Source organism: Polypterus senegalus, chromosome 10, assembly GCF_016835505.1.
Source record: "Polypterus senegalus isolate Bchr_013 chromosome 10, ASM1683550v1, whole genome shotgun sequence".
NCBI lineage: Eukaryota > Metazoa > Chordata > Cladistia > Polypteriformes > Polypteridae > Polypterus > Polypterus senegalus.
Genome location: NC_053163.1, coordinates 138,106,670 through 138,129,758, shown reverse-complemented (window position 1 = coordinate 138,129,758; position 23,089 = coordinate 138,106,670). Strand labels below are relative to the sequence as shown.

General features: G+C 41.3%; 1 protein-coding gene across 1 annotated transcript; it reads left to right on the top strand.

Moving 5' to 3' along the window:
• The first annotated feature begins 798 nt into the window (after positions 1-798).
• rex1bd (required for excision 1-B domain containing) lies at positions 799-22,366 on the top strand. The gene is made up of 5 exons (XM_039766826.1): positions 799-1,053; positions 11,209-11,291; positions 11,822-12,026; positions 14,148-14,236; positions 22,205-22,366. Exons 1-5 carry the CDS (start codon positions 1,051-1,053, stop codon positions 22,275-22,277), a joined length of 453 nt encoding a protein of 150 aa, XP_039622760.1. The 5' UTR covers positions 799-1,050; the 3' UTR covers positions 22,278-22,366.
• Positions 22,367-23,089: the final 723 nt, after the last annotated feature.

Here is a 23,089-nt window from a genome sequence, read left to right as displayed (position 1 = left end):
ACCCATTCACCCAACACTAATTATACTTATTTTATGATCTTCCCAGCAGTCCTCCAGCACATTTTAAATAGGATGATCATTTCCATGTCCTCCAAAATTGACCCAGTAAGTCACTCTGCAGCTGTAATAGTGACTTGCCCTATTTGAACTAAAATACCTGAAATTAGTGACGAGCTTGTTGGACCACAGCACAATCTTTAAGAGCCTCCTTAGCACCCCACTGATATCCACAAATACATCTTACTACACACAGTACTCCTTTATTTTGATTAATAATCTTACTGATATGAAATTCGCACGTAAGCTTACTATCCATCAACATGTCAAAAGGCTTTATCACTGATACCTCTTCTAGAGTTTGATTACTGTATCTAATTTTAAATTCATGGTGGGCTTCTTTTAACCATCTTTGGAAAAAAATATTACTTCAGTTTTAGCAACAGTTTAAAACACCAGTATATTTGATATTTCTACCTCTAGTCCATAAAGCTTCATCATGTGTGTATAATGCTTTATTCATTTTAGTCCCTATTTAATACAAAAATAATATTGTGTAGTATGATTCTCTAACAAATACGATCCGGAGTATTCTAATCCTACATTTACCTGTATAGACAGTTCAAAAACTTATACATTCTTCCTTCTATTCCTAATTAAATTATTTTGATTAAAAATCCGACTGTCCAGCCTTCCTCACAACCACAACCACAACCACAACCACTCTCTCTCTCTCTCTCTCTCTCTGCTATTAGTTTATTTCCGGCTGTACGCAGTACCCGGAAGAGGCGTGGTTTGCATCTCTGCATTGGTCCGACTGAAAACACGAATGACGTGCAATCTTATCCTATGTAGGAGAAGGCGTGAGGCAGGAGCTTTAAACTGTGCCCGGTTTTATATTATTAAAGCTACTGAGCTGAAGTGAATTGGTGTCTGGATTTGAGCACGACAAGATGTGTGAGTAGCTGACGTTGGAACTGAAGATATTAACATGGCTCAAAGACTCTAACTGACCTAAGCTTGTCTGGTGCCTCAACTCTTGCAACAAAAGTCATGGTGAGATTCTTAACTTTTTACGCAGTAATAACTTCCTTTAGGCGCGTCGTAATTCTCCAAACAAAATGTGCATTTACTTGTTTTAAAACACTTATTCTAATAAATAGTCTGTGCGTACATGAACGATACAAGTTACCCGGTGATTACATTTACTGAGTGGATCATAGCGTTTGCTTAAACGCACTCAAAGACGTGTAGCTGCTAAGGTGAGTTACCGATTGCAGATCGATCCTGTGTGTGGCCCTGTGAATCACCGTCTAGGGCTGCCTGCTGCTTTCAACCCAGAGCTGTCAGGACAGGGCTTCAGCATCCCAGAATATGTCTGAGAATGTTACGTTGCACTAATGTTACACAGAGTAGAACTGAGACACTAAGCTTAACTAATGTGTAAAGTGAAGACTCTTTTGTAAAAGTGGTCTCATTATATGTTTTGTACGTCCTGCTATGATATGACTGCTGGTTTGCAGTTTCCATCACTTGTGGGTTTGTAGTTGTAGTGTCTCTGTGAAAGGAGACTTGTGTGCCTTCATGCTTAACATATTCTACCCGGTCATCCAAATACTGTATCCTTTTCCTACCGCGCTCCCCGTTGAGCATGCTGGAAACACTTCTCTAGGGAGGTATCCTACTCAGATACCAGAACCACCTGAACTGGCTCCTTTAGATGTGGAGGAAACGTGACTCTACTTTGAGCTCCTCTTGAATGTCTGTGCTCTTCACCCTACCTCTAAGACTGAGCCTAGAAACCCTGCGAAGGAAGCTCATTTCTGCCACTTGTATTCTTTTGTTCACTATCCACAGCTCTTGACCACAGGTGATGCTTATAGTGTAGATTTACCATTAAATGGAGAGTCTTCCCTTTCGGCTTAACTCCCTCTTAACAGACTGGTACAATGTCCACGTGACTGTGGAAGCTGTTCCCATACACCTTTCGATCTCCGGCTCCATTCTTCTGTCACTTATGAACAAAACATCAAGATACTTAAAATCCTTAAGTTGAGGCAGCACATCATCTGAATGTGAATTTCCCCTTGGGATTAATAAAGTATCTATCTATCTATCTATCTATCTATCTATCTATCTATCTATCTATCTGCCTGCAAACTGCCCCAGTGCGTGTCTAAGGTCACCGCCCGATAAAGCCAGCATCTGTCTAAGGTCAGAGCACATTGAAGCCAGCAGGACCACATCATTTCCAATAAGCAGAAATGTTATCTTGAAGTCACTGAAGTGGACATCCTCCTCTCTTTGGCTGCATCTAGAAATTCTGTCCATAAAAATTATGAACAGATTCAGTGACAAAGGGCATCCCTGGCAAAGTCCTATTCACACCGAACATGATTTTGACTCTCTGTTGGAAATGCGGACCAAGCATTTGCTCTGGTTTTACAGAAACCGAATAGGCTACAACAGCTGGCCAGGTACCCCATACCCCTAAGGCAACTCCCCACAAGACATCGCGAGGGATGCAGTTGCATAATTCCACAAAACACATGCAAGACTGTCTGGTCATACTTCCATGAACCCACCAAAACCCTTGTGAGGGTAAAATGTTGGTCATGGGTTTTAGAAATGGGACAAAATCCACATTTTTCCTACTGAATCTGAGGCTCAGAGCTGGATCATCTTTTCCAGAATCCTGGCATAGGCCTTCCCGTAAAGGTTGAGGAGTGTAATATTGCTAAAGTTGGAACACACCCTCCTGTCCCCTTTCTTAAAGATGAAGACCACCAGTCCAGTTTGATAATCCAAAGGCACAGTCCCCAACTTCCATGCAAAGCTGAAAAAGGCACATCAGCCAAGACAGACCAGCAACATCCCAGAAGCTTTAAGAACTCGGGACAAATATCATGTACCCCCAGAGCCCTGCCACTGAGGAGGTCTTGTAACTATCTCAGTGTCCTAAGCAACAATAGTGGTTTACTCCTCCTCTGAGTTCCCTAACTCTGCTTTCTCAATGGAAGGCATGTTGGTGAGATTCAGGAGGTCTGTTTTTCCCACCGTCTGACTGTATCCCCTGCTGAAGTCAACAGCATTCCATCCTTGCTTTAAACTGCATGGGTGAGGCACTGCGTCTCTTGCTCTCTGTCTGGGTCACTGGACAGTCTGCCAGACTTTCTTTGAGGTTGACTGAAACTCATCGCCCACTGCCTCAGCAATGTCCTTCCATACCCGAATTTATGCTTCCACCACTGCCATAACTGTGCTCTGCTAGGCCTGTCGGTACCTGTCAGCTGTTTCTGGAGTCCCACAAGCTGTTTTGTTTTCACCACCAGTCAAACGTTTGGCCACACCTGGGGATTTTCCTATTTTTGGGAGAATTTGATCCCCTTTTTTAAATCAAGGTACCATTTAATTGATTTTAAAGTACAGAAAAGACATTACTAGTGTTACTAATGGCCATTGCTGCTTGAAATGACTGATTTTTAATTTATTACTCCCATGTGACACATTATTCACATACTTAATGTTTACCTATTTTCAGCAGCCATTCCTTTAGTGTCTAATGGTCAACTTCTTTAGTTTATCCTTAGTCTTTTTTAATGCTAATTGGTTATTAGATAAGCCATTGTATTTGCCTAAGCACAGATTTTATTCTGTTCTTTGTTTTTTGCAAGGTTCTGGCATTCCTAAAGTTCACTTCAAAAATGGCCAAAATGAAACAGCTTTCTCAAGAAACATGTCCATCTATAGCAGGGGTGTCCAATTCCATGCTTGGAGGGCTGCAGTGGCTGCAGGTTTTCATCCTAAACCTTTTCCTAATCAGTGACTAGTTTTCACTGTTAATTAACTCTTTTTCCCTTCATTTTAATATCCCTATTTTTAAGGATTCAGTCCTCTGAATTGATTCCTTTCTTCATTAAATGGCAGCCAAACAGAAATGAGATGTGAAACAAGCCAACAGATGACCGACTAAATTGGGATTTCAGACTCCAACCAATCTCTTAATGAGAAGCCAATTCTTGCTGTTAATTAAACCCGTTATTTAATTCCCTGGCTTGTTGCTGCTCTCATTCTGCCACAGCAGGCTTTTCCAAAACTGTTGATTTTTCTGTTTATTCTAAGAACACCAATGTCCAAATGTTTAGGTGACCTCAGAGATCAACCTTACCGAGGCCTTCACCTTTCTTTGTTTTCAGATACTGTGTGATGGAGACAAGTGACCTGGTCATGTGACGGCTTGTTTTGTGTCTTATTATTGTTTGGCAGATGAAGTTAATTAGCAGCAAAAACTGGTCACTAATGAAGAAGATGGCCCACCAGGACTAGAGTTTGACACCTGTGGTCTTTAGTTGTGGTTTTTTGTTTTTTTGGCAGAATGAAGGTTATTCCATGTGACAGATTGCCAAGAAACGTAAGCTTTCATACAAAAGTGTCTAGTACTTTCTTGAGAGAAGTGGGCGAATGGGATCTGTTTAGGGCAAAAAAACGAAGTGGACAGACAAGATGGGAACCTGCATAAGAGGATAAGGACATCAGAGTCTGTAATTTGAGAAGCAAGCACCTTACTGTTCCTCAGTTGGCTTCTACCTTAAATTTACCGTAAGCATCAGTGTTATCTGCAACAGAGAAAAGAGGACTATGAGGCGCTGGCCTTAGGGGCAAAGTTCCAAAAACAAACAAAAAAAAAATATCTGAAACTAGCAAATAGAAGGCTAAAATGGGCAAGGGGCATTGGATGAAAGACGACCAGAAAAGTGTGTTCTAGTTAGATCCATTTTGCATTCTTCTCTGAAGACATTAAAAGACACCTTTGTATGGCGTCTTTAGTTTTGTGGCAATCTGTTACGTGCAATATTTGTATGCAGATGTGTGTTAATGTAACTTCTCAGTTGTATTTGTCTCCCTTAGTTAAACTAATATAATTCATTTTTCAATCACTGCTGAAGCACTGGTAAGAATAGCACTGGTATGAGAATTGATGGGGCCTAGTGAGATGGCATACAAGGAGGCAAAGAGAAGAGGAGGGAGCCCATCTCTCCTCTCCGGAACACATAGTAGGTGTCCAAACATCTGAGAGCAGTCCCAGGGTGCCCAGGTCAGAGAAGACAGCAAGGGGTATTGGGTCCAGCTTTGCCTCCAGTGATGCAGGGGTAGGTCTGGCTTTTGATAATTCTCAACTGAATAGGTGGGATACAAAATGGATAGATGTATGTTTGAGTCAGGTGATACTGTTTATAAGGTCAGGCTTTGGTTTATGGTGCTATTTTGTGAGTGCAGACAGTGCCTTGTAGGCCACTTATGTGCAAATGCTTTGTTCTACTTCCATGGAGCCCTTTTATGCAACTACTAGCAGGGGCTACGCAGTGTTGCCTTGGGTGGAACTAAATTTGAGAACAAATCATAGCCTATGGTGTTCCCATGTACGAATGGGGAATGTCTGCACCATTTCTTGGATAGGTTCAATGGTGCTGATCTGTATACCAGGCCAACACACACATTTAGCCTTAAATATTAGAAGATAGCAGGTGCTTATATGCTCACTGTTTGCATTCCCGGCACCTTACTTATCTTTTTGGGTGGACCCAATATCATAGATTAATGGATAGTTTGTGGGGTCGAATGATTGAGGCAATCGTTTATAAACCACAAGCTCACCGGTTAAGTCCTCACCTATGACTCACTGTATGACCCTGAACAGGCCATCTGACCTGCCATTGGTCACCTTTTAAAAATGCGTTGTATCTCTGTACTTATAAAGAGCCTTGATGGTGTTTGCTATAGTAAGGCACTGTATTACATTTGGCAAAGTTGCTCTGTAGCATCAAATAGTTTTAATAGAAGACTGAGGCAGTGCCTGTGACATGGCAGCCACATATTACTGTTTATGGAATCCCTTTGCTCTTTTCACTGGCCATACAGATGAAATAAGCCACAGATTGTCTAAAGAGCATATATCACATTTATATTGAATTAAGCAGGTTTAAAAATGGATGAACTGATGTGTTGGCGATGGTGAAGCATGTCAGTTTACTCAGTAATGTGATTCCTTGTAATGTAAGGCCGGGTTTATGCTTCACACGATGCAAGACATGCTCCAGCACACGCTACTGCTACTCAAGCGTTGTACTGTATACTAGCCAACCTGCGGCGTACCATACACCGCATAATCAGACCGGTTTTTTAATGATTTTTAAGCACAGGGAGAAAATGAACATTTGAAAAATCAGTAATGTAATAAATCAGCAAGAAAAGCAACATTGTAACAATGCACGGAACGAACCAACACACACTCGTCCGTGACTGAAACATCGCTCATGTGCCCACCTCCAACTCGTCACTTGAGCCGTTGTTGTCTTTGCACAGTCCAGATGCACCTGTGACTCACGTAGACTTTCCATGTTCCTGCAGGAGCATCTAAGAAGACACATGTTTGTCGCGGATGCGAATTGCTGTATGTAGCGTGTAAAACAGTTTGCTATGGTGCACGCGGTCGTGCATCGTAACCGAAAACTCGGTTTTTAAAGACTGCTTACTTGATTGTGTTTTAACTTCAGTTGTAAAGGATTGTTTTAAGGATCCCATTAGATACCCCTTGCAAACCGTTTTACACGCTGCATATGGCGATTCACCTCCGTGAGAAGCATGCCTCTATGAACAGTCAACGTGGCTCAGAGGTGCCAGGAGTTGGTGGGCGTGGCTCCTTGCTGCATGCGCCATAGGTGTCTTACTAATCGGAGGCTCAGTGAATCCATGCCCTTTCCGGCGTGCTTTCCATGGTTGTCTTGCCTTAGTGAATTATATATACGTATAGATACTTGAGCGCATACTTCCATAATCTGGAAGTTTCCACCAGGTGGCAGTGCGAGATATCATCACGGTGAAAAAATGTTCAGCTTTGCTGTGTTGTGAATTGCCTGAAACATCCATTAAATTCCGAGGACACCTTGCCACAATATCTCTGAAAAGGATGTTTAAAGATTAAATCCACAGGGGATCAGCTCATCGCAAGGTGAACACAAGCACACACATATACACTGGTGTCATTTTAGCATCACCAGATCCCCAAACCTGCAGGTCTTTGGAAGGAAACTAAGCACACTGTGGAAACCCGGCACCAGAGACGTGACTCCCTACTGCAAGACAGCAGCGCTACCGCTCAGCCACCATGCCACCCCTACATGTGTGTAATTATTAACAACTAGCAAAATACCCGCGCTTCGCAGCGGAGAAGTAGTGTGTTAAAGAAGCAATGAAAAAGAAAAGGAAACATTTTGAAAATAACGTAACATGATTGTCAATGTTATTGTTTTGTCACTGTTGTGAGTGATGAGTGTTGCTGTCATATATATATATATATATATATATATATATATATATATATATATATATATATATATATTTACACACACACACACAAACATATATATATATATATACATATCTATACATACATATCTACATATATACACACACAGCTATTTCGTATCAGTGCAATACGCTGTTTGTTAAAACGGATGACACCCGCTCTTACGTGCAAGTCTGCGTGGATATTATGAACTATCATTTTGTTCAAGTTCTATTTAAATTTTAAATAGAAGGAATTTTTATTTAGTCGACAGAAATATCTTTGGTAGGAATGGTAAAACAGACAGGAATATTATTCCTGAATAAATCAACTCAAACCTTAAACAACTTATAATATTTTGCTCTCCATAAAAATATATCCTGTCTAAATTATACAAGTTAGAAATAAAGTAAACATTAAAAGAACAAACATTCAAATTTCTTTACTCTTATGTAATTTTATATTTTATAAAAATAAACTTAGATTTTAAATATCCCAAAAGATTTTGCTCTCCATAAAAATATATCCTGTCAAAATTATACAAATTCAAATATGAACATGCTGCATAACAAAACCTGGAAATATAAATAAAATGTGTTCCTTTCAGCAATAACAAATCAAATCATTCAGTTGTCTTTGCTCATATGTCATTTTAGAGCTGGACGCCTGGCATCTTTTTGGCCACAGGTTCGTTTCTGTTTGGTGTGAGGTTCTGTGTTGTGGAGATTCTCAGGATGGATTGCAGGTGCTCATCAGTGAGGCGACTCCTGTGTGCTGTTTTGTTAGTCTTTATCACTGAGAAGAGCTTCTCACACAGATATGTGCTACCAAACATGCACAAGGTTCGAGCCGCATGTAGACGGACTTTTTGTTCTTCAAAGTCACCAAAGCGCCGTGCAAACTCAGTGCGCTCAGTTTATCAGCAAAGTGCGATTTGGGAACACCGTAGTGACGACTTGGTTTAACATTACTTGGCAACAGGGAAAGTGGGGCAAGTGGTTGTGTCTCCCATAAAAGCAGCTTCAATTGAAATCACTTTGTGATTGTGCACGGGTAAAACGTCCGCTGAAGTGTCAGATTCTTATTTAATTCTTCTGCTTTCTGTATCTTCTGCATTGCATTCAGGTCTTTCAGGTTACCCTGATGTTTTGTTTTATAGTGCCGTCTTAGATTAAATTCTGTAATTACAGCCACATTAGCTCCACAAATGAGACACACGGGTTCAGTAAACATATACTCAGCCTCCCATCGGTTTTAAAGGCTCTATTTTCAGAATCAACTTTTCTCTTCAGCATCGTGTGAGCTAGCTTCGCAATAACTTGCAGCATCATAAGGTAGACTTGATTAACGCGTAAGTGTTCGGCAAGGCAGCTGAAGCGCTGCATTATGGGATCTGTAGTTTATTGTGTTACCAGCGCTTCATATACCCGGCTTTAATAACAATAATACAGTATATAAAATGATCTCGGGCCGGATATAATTACACTGGTCGGATGTGGCCCGACCCTTGAGTTTGACACATATGGACTAAATAGAACTTGAAAAGATATATTTTTTCAAATGTGATCGCAATTCAGATAGAGTTGACGCGACTACAGCCTGCATGCCTCAATAAGTCATCCTCCCTCGCTCTTACTTTTTACCGCTCATCTAATGAATACACTGAGTATGGCTTTACCAAAACAATCATTGATGGCTAATAAAGTATCCATTATTCGAGTATGTAGATCGGGATATATATATACATATATATATACCCGCGTATCGCAGCGAGAAGTAGTGTGTTAAAAAGCTAGAAAAGAAAAGGGAACATTTTAAAAATAACGTAACATGACTGTCAATATACAGTATTTGTTTTGTGAGTGTTACTGAGTGTTGCTGTCATCAAGGATTTGATTATCATTATTTCTTTCAATCAGGTTCGTATTTGTAGGATGTGTTGTGTTCAAGTTACATTCCGTGTTTGTCAATCGCTGTAAAGATGACAGGTTTCATTCATCGATTCGCTTCTTACTGCATCAATAAACAGCTCGCCTTCTTCTTTATCTGAGACCTGACACACTGCATGCACGGGTTTTTACACTGTCTTCCTTTAGGGACATTGACTTTTCCACGTGTGCTTTGTTTCCGCAGTAGTTGGATTTATGAATATGCTTATCAGACGCTTCATATTTTTGCTGCCTTTTCAATTGTGTAATTCGGTTTTGTTCAGCGCTTTTGGAACTGTTGCTTTTATCTGTGCACTCGCCAGTTCACGTGAGCGCTCGGTGTACATGCATCGAAGGTTCCCAGCTGTGCTGGTGCCATCTCGTGCTATGTCCATGGCTGTATTTAATGTTACCTTAGTCCTGGCACTTAAAACTTTCTCTCGCAGTTTCGCTGAGTTTGTGTCAAACACCACCCTGACCATCTCATCTTCCTCTCCATAAGCACAGTCCTTCACCCGTGAATATTTACCCGTGGCAGTTTGCTATTGGATTGCCGCTGACGGACGGCCTTATATGGGCAGGCACTAAATTACAAACGCCAGCGCAGCCTGTCTATGAACTTAATTTAAAGTGTAGGTTTACATCGTGCTTTGTTTCAAGTAGCAGAACTCATGAATATGGTTGTATATGTCACTCGCCGCTTCTTATTGTTTCGCTGCCTTCTCAATTATATAATGCATGTTTTCTTCAGCGCTTTTTGAGGTCTTCCTGGTTTTCTATGTACTGCGTGATTACGTGGGAGGCGTGATGATGTCACACGAAACTCCCCCCACGGCGTTCAAGCTCATCTCCATTACAGTAAATGGAGAAAAACTGCTTCCAGTTATGACCATTACGCGTAGAATTTCGATATAAAACCTGCCCAACTTTTGTAAGGAAGCTGTAAGGAATGAACCTGCCAAATTTCAGCCTTCCACCCACACGGGAAGTTGGAGAATTAGTGATGAGTGAGTGAGTGAGTGAGGGCTTTGCCTTTTATTAGTATAGATATTCATTATTTAAATGAAGTTAATGACTTGTTTGTAAAATGTAACAAATATTTGAATGCATTTCATCATGAAAGTGATATCAAGTATAAATCTAAGGATTCTAAATGTGCAGAGAGCTGGAATATCATAAATTTTGTGTGTTCTGTGTGGCGATTGCTGCTTGCCGCTTCTGTCAGTTCAGGAGGAAGCCCCAGAAGCAGGTAGTGATTAAGGACTGGGTCAGTTTTAAGGTGATGTTTACAATGGTCTACTTCAATGGTAAAGTACACTATGAGATTAAAGTGGACATTTTGAGATTTAAGCCGAAATTTCCACTTTAATCACAAAATAGACCTTTTCACCATGTCCTTAATAGTTTTCTCTGTCGCTCAAATTTGCCACCGTACATTCTGTTGCTGTTGTGAAGGTGCAAAACAAAAAAGGCGGCACAGAAGATCATATGTGAGACTTTTAAAATGTATCGTGTCATTCCGCTGGAGAATATGCGACGCGTGAATATAAAAGCACCACGAATGAATCTGAATGTTGGCATTTTGCTTCACCACATCGAACCATTCATCAAACATCGAAGCACACGCATATCGATCCCATAAGATTCACAAAGCAGTTTTCTGTCACATGTAGGTAGTAAACAGAGACTCTGGTGTCTATTTCCGACTTGATCACACTGTTCTAATATGACGTTTTGCTGGAACTGCAACTCACGTAGCCGTCGCGTTAATTTCTCAGGACGTGCTAAGAGGACGCATCAAATGAACGCTGGGAGCACGTGGCAGCCATGATGTGTGCACGTGCTTGTTTGGAGCGTGAAGTATAAGCCGGCCTTAAAGATTAGAAGTAATGTCTAAATGGCATATTCACCTAATGTCTTGCTTTTTGTCACCCGCAGTTGGAGACAGAATTCAGAAGCTTGGTGCGGCGCTTTTATGCTCTCCAGGAAGAAAGAGTGGAAGCTTACAAATTGTTTGAAGAGTAAGAGTGTTTTTCAATTGCTAATAAAATAGGAATTAACAACCAATGTTTTATAACCTGTTTCTTTCAAAAGTTGCTGCTCCAAAGAAAATGTCCCACAGATGATACCATCATCACAGTGCACATGCCATGTGTTCTGTTAGTTTACTTGGTATAATATGGTCCTCACTAATAGTATGTTAGGGGTTTCAAGGTGGTGGAATGGTTATCACTTATCCTTCACAGCTCCAGAGATCCACGTGCAGCTCTCAGCCTGGACACTGTCTGTTTAGAGTTTGCACATTCGACCATATTCTTCTTGAGCTGCTTTTTGGTATTTTAGTTTTCCTTTTTCAGAGATGTGTTTGCTAGTAGGGTAATTGGTAACTAAATTTGTGAATGATGGTGCCATACGATAGACTTGTTCCCTCTCCACTTTGAATTCTGTGTTGTCTTAAGCAGGCACTGGGTCTCAGTGACGCAAACCTGGACTAGGTGGGATAGAAAATGGATATGTGCCTGGATAATAACATCTTCTTCTTCTGCTGCAGAGGGCATGAGGCCTACCTGAAAACAGGGCCGCATTACGACTTTGACCACTACAAGCAGCTAGTGCATCATATCACATTGGCCTTTAATGGCATCTCTAAGGAAGTGATTCAAATTAAGAAGAGGCTGCATGAAGAATTTGACCGTCCTGACCTCTCAGAACACATTGAAAAGCTACAAGAGAAGGAGAAAGAAAAGCTGGAACTGGTAAGAAGGGGCGAGCTGCTTTTTCATTTATAGCTGTTTTGTATAGTCCTGGTTCTAATGGCACACTGTGCCTTCTGATATTGTATTTGCTTAATAGTATAACCAATTAAATGAATAGTTAGTTGTTTTCCAGACTTGTTTTATTGAAAAGGACGAAGAATGCAACTTGTGTGATAACAGTGTGTGTAATGTACATATGGCGATGTCTCTCTGCACATCCATGAAATGGCAATTGGAGATTAAGCAAGACAACCTAATAATATATTTTGTGTAACAAATTGCTTGCTACTTTTTCCGTGTTAGCACAAAACAAAAAAAATCCTTAAACTGGTTTCACTCTTTTGTGTGCTGCAAGGCTACAAGTTCCAGTTACTATTTCCTTTGTAAAAAGTCATAGTTTGCCGGTCTATCACGAACATGCAAAAGCATCCTGCTGGGTATTTCTTAGGCTGTCCCACTCCTAAATTAAAGTGACCCCCCTATCCTCATTAGAGCATAATCATATCTATTTGCTGCTTTCATTTGTCATTTTAAGAGTTCAGAGGGAGGAGAAGTTAGGAGCACGCACTGATACAGCCCATTGCTGCACCCACCACACGACAAACCAACTCAGGATCCAGATTAGGACCGGAGTGCAGCCATGAAACAGGTGACACCTCAGCCCCACACTAGATCAGATGGTGTGGAACCAGTGTGAGGTTTTTTTTATGGTGGCTGGAGTGCCAATTCTGCCACCGACACCCAGGTTTTTTCCTGCAGGTTAAAGGGCCTACATGCAGGGATGGATTCAGACTAACGTCATACCCAGGACGGAGCAATTGCAGGTTAAGGGCCTTGCTCAAGGGCCCAATGAAGTAGAGTCCCTTTTGGCATTTATGGGATTCGAACCGGCAACCCTCCAATTTGCCAGTGCAGATCCCTAGCCTCAGGGCCTCCACTCCATCCCATTAAGATTTCAGTGGGAATGAAAACATGGACAGATTTGTCAATGAGGTTAAATGTTGAGGGACACTGTTAGTAGCCAGCTTGCGATTAGACAAAGGCCCTCCTAAAGGGCTGCATTCTTCTGAAGACCAAAACTAAAATAGACCACATGATTAATTGGGTTCCTACTAATTTGTTTTTTAGTTTTTTTAATCACCTCTCCAAGTTTAGTCTGACTAGAGCAGCATTATTGATTAGCATGTCATACAGATTGGTCACCACAAATCTACCTTTTATCAGAGAAGTAATTTGGCTAGTACTTGACAGAGTAAGTGATGTTCTGTGATCACAAAACCAATACATATTACAGTGGTGTCTTGGAGAAAGTCTGATTCACCCCATCAGCCCTTTCGAAATCACAAAAATGAAAATGCAATTTAGATAGAACTGGATGGGTTCACCGACAAAAGTGCGATAGACATATGAGCGCAGACAAAACCGTGACGGACAAATGAACGCCGACAAACTCGCTAACTGGTTTTCGACAAATGCGCGCCGACAAAATCGCCATGACAAAATCGCGAGAAAGGCCAAGAGAGTGGGACGCGTAAGTGCGCATTATGTACACATTATGTGCTAGGTTATAACTGTTATAACTGCTGATGGCATGCCGCGAACAAATAACTCAGTCGAGGGTTGGCATAACGCGTCGTATACAAAGCGGAATTACCAGCAGTCAGGCAGCCAGCAAGTCTAAATACGCTCAACTATCAAGACGTCTTGCTGCAATTCTTCCTACATATGCAGGGCGTGATCTTAAGGACTATCTGCGTGCGGTGTCTCATAATATTGACTTCTAAAATAAACATTATTATATATGCTTTAAACTAGTAATTCATATTTAATGAAACTTTCGCGATTTTGTCGGCGCGATTTTGACACCGCGTTTTAATGGCCGCTATTTTGTCGACGCTCATATGTCTATCGCGCAAATGTCGGGTCACTACTGGATGCCCACTTAGTTGCTGATTTATCCTTTGACCACATTCTATAGATGTTTACAGTAAGTGCTGTTGAGTAGCATTCAGTCTGGTTGATCTTGATGTTGATATTAGAATATATTGGACAAGAGCATTGCTGCTTAACAATTTGCATGGTTTTGCCTAGTGAAACATTCCTACTTTGTCTTTTTTTCAGACTGCTAAGCTCCAACTTGCAAAACAAAATGTTCTGGATAATCCTGGAGATGAAGACTGCATAGAAACAGAACAGCAGTTTAAGCAGCAGTAAGTTTATTGTGAATCTGACGGCTTTTGGCCATGGCTAGAACTCGGCCTTACCTGTTATCTTTATCTTAAAGCATGCAGTCATTTTTTTATTTTATGTCCTTTACTGTCTCATCACTCACATGGTTTTTAATACCCATGGGATTATTTGCTGTTCCACATGTAATCAGCAAGCTGATAAAACTGTTAATTAAGCAACATGCTAGTGTGTTGGGTGGGCTAGTGAATGAGGGGTTTGCAGGCATTAAGGGGTGGTGTGAGACACGGCCGAGAGGGGGGATGAATGTGCTGGCAGCTACAAGGCGTATCATTGTGTGAATGCAGGAGTCGGGGCCCCTCCAGGGGCTGGAAGTACTCTAACTGTGTTGAGTGGTCCAGAACACCACTATCAATAGGTGCTCTTGAGAGCTAAAGCCTTGGAGGAAGCATGGGATATTCCCAAGGTCCTATAACCCAGAAGTTACCAGGGATCACTGATCCTGTGAGACAGAGAAGGACAGAGGCCAGGAAGGACTTGAAAGTGCATTAAAGACCTTCATGCTTATAGAGGGCAGCATATGATCCTAGACTGGGAGAGCAGGAACCAGGCTGACACTTATGGGGCTGGACAGTGAGAACACTGCCTTAGAGATTTGTCCATTTAAGAAACCTGAAGGCTCACAGACACAAGAACGTGAATGTGCCTTAACAGGCTGTATGTATTACAAAGTTAGGTCTTTCTTCAGTGAGGTTTAAAGCCACCTTAAGGTCAAAGACTAATCAAGTCAATAGTTTATGACAAGGGTTATGATGAGACTTGAAAGAGAAACCACCTTATAGAGAACCGGTCTGGGAGAGATAATTGGGGCAGGCTTTTTGGTACTGTAAGATGGATTAGTGGGTTAGCTGTTGTATCTTAAAGACGGGGATCAATGCCTATGTAGCCAGGTCCAGAGAGGCTGCAAAGTTATTTGTCTTTTGTATTTTGGAATTAGCCACCCCCCGTGGCTTCGCCCGCGTATTAGTGAAACAGGACAGTGAGGTTGTCAACTCCTGATGTCACTTTTCCCCCACCCCTTGGCCCGCAGCCTCTGTCTCTGATTAGAATGAATATATCGATCCTGCAAACAAACTATGATTCTTACCGCAATGAGAGAAGTCGCAAAATCAACTGGAACATTCAAGCAAATTATAGAAAAAAAGATCTAAATCCATTAAATAGTTCTCTCATTCGCTAACTAGGGAGAGTTAAGGTTAAACCCCGAGGCAGACACGTGAGTGAGGAGGGCCCCCCTCTCCCCGCAGCCCGATAAGTCTCTCTCAGAGTCGCACTAATAAGTCGGTACTACAAGCGAATTATGATACCTAGCGCGATGAGAAAGTTGCAGAATCAACAGAATGTTGATGCAAATTAAAGAAAAAACCTAAATCCATTAAAAAATCTAAATCCATTAAGTAGTTCTCTTGTGAAAAGCGGACAGACATACAAACGGGTCTAAAAAACTATAAGAAATTTTGGGCTTGGACCCAAGAAATTTTTAAAACCATTTCTGAGTGAGCACCTATGGGCCAAGAGTAACCTACATTCCAAATTTCAAGTTCCAAGTCCTCATGGTTTGGGAGATATATATCAATATAGATATAGAGATATTGATATATATATATATATATATATATAGATATATATATATATATAGATATATATATATAGATATAGATATATATATAGATATAGATATAGATATAGATATAGATATATCTATATAAACTGCTCAAAAAAATTAAAGGAACACTTTGAAAACACATCAGATCTCAATGGGAAAAAGAAATCCTCCTGGATATCTCTACTGATATAGACTGGGTAATGTGTTAGGAACGAAAGGATGCCACATCGCTTGATGGAAATGAAAATGATCAACCTACAGAGCCCTGAATTCAAAGACGCCCAAAAATCAGAGTGAAAAATTATGTGGCAGGCTATTCCATTTTGCCAAAATTTTATTGCAGCAACTCAAAATTGTACGCAGCACTTTGTATGGCCCCTGTGTTCTTGTATACATGCCTGACAACATCGGTGCATGCTTCTAATGAGATGACAGATGGTGTTGTGGGGGATCTCCTCCCAGATCTGGACCAGGGCATCACTGAGCTCCTGGACAGTCTGAGGTGCAACCTGGTGGCATTGGATGGACCAAAACATAATGTCCCAGAGGTGTTCTATTGGATTTAGGTCAGGAAAGTGTGGTAGCCAGTCAATGGTATCAATTCCTTCATCCTCCAGGAACTGCCTGCATACTCTCACCACATGAGGCCAGGAATTGTCGTGCACCAGGAGCCACTGTACCAGCATAGGGTCTGACAATGGGTCCAAAGATTTCATCCTGATACCTAATGGCAGCCAAGGTGCCTTTGTCAAGCCTGTAGCGGTCTGTGTGACCCTCCATGGATATGCCTCCCCAGACAATCATTAACCCACCACCAAACTGCTCATGCTGAATGATGTTACAGGCAGCATAATGTTCTCCATGGCTTCTCCAGACCCTTTCACTTCTGTCACGTGCTCAGGGTGAACCTGCTCTCATCTGTAAAGCACAGGGCACCAGTGGTGCATCTGCCAATTCTGGTATTCTATGGCGAATGCCAATCGAGCTGCATGCTGCTGGGCAGGGAGCTCAGGGCCCATTAGAGGACATTGGGTCACCCTCATGAAGTCTTTCTGGTTGTTTGGTCAGAGACATTCACACCAGTGGCCTGCTGGAGGTCATTTTGTAGGGCTCTGGCAGTGCTCATCCTGTTCCTCCTTGCCCAAAGGAGCAGATACTGGTCCTGCTGATGGGTTATGGACCTTCTATGGCCCTCTCCAGCTCTCCTAGAGTAACTGCTTGTCTCCTAGAATCTCCTCCATGCCCTTGAGACTGTGCAGGGAGACACAGCAAACCTTCTGGCAATGACACGTATTGATGTGCCATCCTGGAGAAGTTGGACTACCTGTGCAACCTCTGTAGGGTTCAGGTATCACCTCATGGTACCAGTAGTGACACTAACTGTAGCCAAATGCAAAACTAGTGAAGAAACAGTCAGAAAAGATGAGGAGGGAAAAATGTCAGTGACTTACACCTGTTAAACCATTCCTGTTTTGGGGGTCATCTCATTGTTGCCCCTCTAGTGCATCTGTTGTTAATTTCATTAACACCACAGCAGCTGAAACTGATTAACAACCCCCTCTGCCACTTAACTGACCAGATTAATATCCCATAAGTTTCATTGACTTTATGCTATACTCTGATTAAAAAGTGTTCCTTTAATTCTTTTGAGCAGTATATCTATCTAGATATAGATATATATCTATATCTATCTATATATATATCTATATCTATCTATCTATATCTATATCTCTATTAGCGTCGTCTCCTTTTTATGTGAGTTCGCATTTAATGCAAGAAGTAGCTATAGCAATAGCCACGCCTGTCTTAATTAAAGCAAGAATTGGCTTCTCATTAAGAAAATGGTTGGAGTGAAATTGTTTGGAGTTTGAAGCCCCAGTTTAGCTGGTCATCTGTTAGCTCGTTTCACATCTCATTTCTGATTGGCTGTCATTTAATGAAGAAAGGAATCAATTCAGAGGGCTGAACTCTTCTAACAGGGCTATTAAAGTGATGGGGAAAAAGTGAATTAGCAGTGAAAACTGGTGACTGACTAGGAAAAGGGTGAGAATGAAAACCTGCAGCCACAGCGGCACTCCAGGCCTGGAGTTCACCACCCCGGGTTACACCATATTGTACATTTTGTATATTTTCATCTTGTACTTGTCCAGCAGCCACTTAGATGCCCAATGTAACTATCAGGGTGCTTTTCTTTACAACATGAACATTATGTAGCCTCAGTTTTAAAGGGTCTATAAATAGTCCATAAAAACTGAATACTGAGATAAAGTAAATCTGTCCCTTTCTTCAAGACACTTTAAATTTAAAAAAAAAAAAATGTCAGAAGGTGGCATCGTATCAGACACGTCAGATTGGTCAAATTCTCTAACAAGCTAAGAGAAGCTGATGCCAGAACGGGATCAGATGATCAGATCTTAATACAACAGATTCTAACTTTGAGTCCGTTTGCAAACCTCCTGCCAGGAATACATTGCTGTACTTTGATGTATAATGTGTTTTGAGCTTCTTGATCTCAAAAGGGAAGCTGTTTGTAGCAGCTTGGTAACCCCAAGATTGTGCCACAGTTTAAATTATTTATGGGATTAAAAGATTTATATCAGTCAAAAAGTATGTCTAAATAAGTAACTGTACTTGTGGTTGTTTCTGGGTCAGACCAAGTTCTGTTTGAAACATTGGATTGACCTCCAGACTATTAATGGCAAATGATGGAGGCTTTAAATGTCACCCCTGCTGTTCTGGACTCTTATTTTCTCTGTATAATTTTAGGAGGAGCAGGGGGATGTGTTGCTCATTGCTCTGGGTTTGACATTATGCTGTTACTTTCCTGTCCTAAAATGAGTTCTTTCTCCTTCATATTTATACCATACTGGAGATTTTGTTTGTTCTCTGCTGCCAACTGTTTTGCTGACATTTCAAATAGCCATTATGCATCTTATTTCCTGGTTTTGTGTTTGATTTATTTCTGAGATTGATGGTCTGTGCAGTGCTGTGAAGAGCACCATACTGTATAGATATACGGTGCCCTCCATAACGTTTGGGACAAAGACACATTTTTCCCTTGATTTACCCCTCTACTCCACAGATTACAATTACAAATCAAACAATTCAGACATTATGATTAAAGAACACATTGCAAACTTTCATTTAAGGGGATTTGCACACATTTCAGTCTCAGCATGTAGAAGTGACAACACTTTTTCTCCCTGGACCCCCCCCATTTAAGGACACCATAATGTTTAGACACAGCAATTGCAGGTCTATTAAAGCCATCATGTTTAGGACTTTGTGACATATTCCTTGCGTGCAGTCACTGCTTGAAGCCTGCAATTCATAGACATCATCAGGTGCTAGGGTCTTCTTTGGTGAAGCTCTGCCAAGCCTCTAATGCAGCCATCTTCAGCTCCTGGTTCTTTTGGGGGCTTGTCCCCACAGGTTTTCTATTTGGAATATGGAAGGCCCACTGAATTGGATTTGACCTGAGTAACTGGCTTGGCACTTAGAGAATTTTCCATTTTTTTAGCTTTGACAAACTTGTGTGTTGCCTAAGCAGTATGCTTGGATCATTATCTTGTTGTAAGATGAAGCAACGTCCCATGAGTTTGGAGGCAGTGACTGGAATTTGATCATATATAGACCTCAGAATTCATTATGCCACTTCCATCAGCAGTTCAATCATCAATGAAAAAAGATGAGCCAGTACATGTGACAGCCATACATGTCCAAGTCATCCACAAGACCTTTTCCTAGAATTCTGCAGGCTCTTTAAAGTACGTTTCTCAAACTGTAATCTGGCCATCCCCATTTTGTGGTCTGCATCTTGCAGTGTGGCCACCTCTGTGTTTCTGCTCATGAAGTCTTCTGCTGATAGTTGTCTCTGATAAACACACATCTCCCCCCTAACCCCGAAATCTGTTTCTGATCTGTCGGACAGGCGTTGGGGGCTTTTTCTTTACCATACTGAGGATTCGTCTGTCATCAGCAGTGGAGGTCTTTCTTGGCCTACCAGTTCCTTTGTGATTACTGACCTCACCCGTGCGTTCTTTCATGTTAATTATATTCCTGACAGTTGATTTTGGTCAGCATAAGGCTTTACTGATGTCTCTAAATGGTTTTATTCTCATTTTTCAGCCTCATTATGGCTTCTTTGACTTTCATTTGCACAGTTCTTGTCCTCATGTTGAACAATGGCAACTGCAGACCCCAAAGGGCAGAAGCAAGCTGAGGTATGTTATAAAACAATAAAACCCACCTGAGGAATCTCAAACATCTGTGACGCCAATTGTCCCAAACATTACGGTGCCCTGAAATGGGCTTTTTCTATATGCTGTGACTGAATGTATGCAAAGACCCTTAAATGTAAGTCTGTGTTGTTAACTTTAATCGCATCTGAATGGTTTGATTTATTATTTTAAACTGTGGAGCAGAGGAATAAGTCAAGGAAAATGTGTCTTTGTCCCAGACATTATGGAGGGCACTGTATTATACTCTTGATGCTAGTTATAGTGGGTATAGAAAAGAATCACCCCCTTTGAAATATTCCCATTTTTTGGCTTTACAGCCTTAAATGAAAACACACAAACCAATATTTTTTTCCAGTTTTACTTAATAGTTTATAACGTCCAAGTGAAAGATATCACAGCTACAGTTCAGAAAAATTATAAAAAATCAAAAACAAGGCATACTGTGATTAATAAAGGATCACCCCCCAATGTCATTTTGTTGAGCCACCTTTTGCTTTAATGACAGCCTTGAATCTGTTGGGATTCTTCTCTCTCAGCTTTGCACATCTAGATTGAGTAATATTTGCCCCCCACTCTTCTTTACAGAACTGTTCAAGTTTGGTCAAATTGGATGCTGAGCATTGGTATTCTGCTATCTTCAAATCGCTCCACAGATTTTCAGTGGGATTTAGGTCTGGGCTCTGACTGGGCCTCGCACGGACAATCACTTTTTTCTCCTTCAGCCACTGTGTGGTCAATTTTGCTGTTTGCTTCGGGTCGTTGTCGTGTTGAAAGGTGAACATTCTGCCCATCTTCAACTTTCTGGCAGAGGGTAGCAGCAGGTTTTCCTCAAGAATTTGACGGTATTTTGCCCCATCCATCTTTCCTTCTACCCTAACGAGAGCCCCAGGACATGCGGCAGAGAAACACCCCCACAACAGGATGCTGCCCACTCCATGCTTTACTGTAGGTATGGTGTGTTGTGGATGGTGAGCTGCATTGGTGTACCATTTGGTATTGAGGCCAAATAGTTGGATTTTGGTTTCATCTGACCATAAGACCTTTTCCCACTCGGCATCAGAATCTTCAAGGTGTGTCCTGGCAAAGCTCAAATGAGCCTTAATGTGGCTTTTTCCTTGCGACCCTCCCAAATGAGCAACAGTTGTGGAGCGCTTGTGAAATTGTTGTCACTTGCACACAATGAGTACTCTTTGCCATAAAATCCTGAACTCCTTCAAAGTGGCCATTGGCCTCTTGGTAGCCTCTCTAACCAGTTTCCTCCTTGCTCTTCCATCCAGGGAGGGTCCAAGTAGTACCAAACACTTGCCACTTACTTCTTTATTATGGATTTTACTGTGCTTCTTGGGATTGATAAAGCCTTTGAATTTTTTTTTGTATCCATCTCCCGCCTTATGTCTGTCCACAACTCTGTCCCTGAGATCTTTTGAAAGTGGCTTGCCACCCATAGTCAGTTGTTTGCTGTCAGTTGCACTACCAAGCAAGGGAATGAAGGCTCCAGGAAGAGCTTCACGAATCGCACTGATTACAATTGATCACAGGCAGGAGCCAGTATCCAGGGTCTGCAATGGAAATGGTGGGCACTTGCACCTGATTGAGTTTAGGAGGGGGGTGGTGATCCTTTATTCATCTCAGTATTTCTTGTTTTTTATTTTTTAAAATTCTTCTGAACTGTAGCTGTGATATCTTTCACTTGGATGTTATAGGTTGCATTGAGTAAGTAAAGCAAGAAAAAATATTGGTTTGTGTGTTTTCATTTAAGGCTGTAAAGCAAAAAAATGGGAATATTTCAGTGAGCGGGGGTCTTTTCTATGCCCACTGTATATGCTGTCAGTCTGTAAAAGTACTCGGTCTTGTCCAATCCACACCTGCTGTGCTTGAGACTATAGCAGGAAGCACAACGTCATGCAGGATTTTAAACACGACATTTAAGAGTGTTAAGTAAAGGAGTAAAAGCAGATGTATTTTAAAAGAACTATCAAAAAATATCTATACAGTCTGCCTTTAAAAAAGTGATTTAACATTTCATCGGTAAGATTAAAGTCCTGTCTCTGTTTTATTGCTTTTTGTTTTTTTCTTTTTAACAGGATCATCAAAACAATTGAAGCACTAAGTGAAATTCTTCAGGATTTTAAGTATGATTCAGAGGAACCAGAGTAACATTTTTCCTTTTTTTTGCTGATTTTTATTTGTCTTTTATAAAAGATGAATTGGAAGCAAGTGGGTCAATAAAGTTTGGGTTGTCTACTGTTTGTGTCCACTGTTGTCATGCTGTACTCTGTCAGACGTGTGTGACTAGCTGTCCCAAGTCAAGCATGATTTCCAGTGTTGACCTGCTAATTGTGAAACAGCTTAGCTTAACTAATGAGATGAGCTTGAAGGGTTGATTGGTTTTCTTCCATTCATTTATCCACATTCTTATGTTATTCTCCAAAGCTGCTGATGTGTTACAAATAAACTAGCACTAGTGTTCAGGATCGTCTTTGCCCTACCTGCTCTTTCCTGTTTTACATAATAACTCAATGGAACTGCTTATTATTATTATTGTTTTTTTTTTTTACTTTTTCATTCTCCTTTTATTTGTGATTTCCAGCTCCTTCCATAAATCCAGTTGTAGTGGATGTGCTGCCCAGTACTGTAGGGGCTGAGTGAGAGTGAGCTCAGCTGATGTCAAGGGCCCTCAGTCCCTGCGTGAACAGCCAGAGATGTTCTCCTTTTTCTTCTGCTCTAAAAAAGATGCTGCTAAAGGCCTTTGTAATCCAGATTATCGCTGGTTGACCACCGTAAATCCCACAGTGCAAAAAGAATGTGACCTGTGATGGATCATGGTGCGAGTCCACAACAGAACACTTAGTGTAGTCTGCAAGATTTGTACTGTGGATTGTGGTGGCAGTGACGCACGGTAAGGTGGGTGCTGACACAGAGAGAGAGATCATCTAACATCACTAGACAGCGCTCCGCTTTGGATTGCT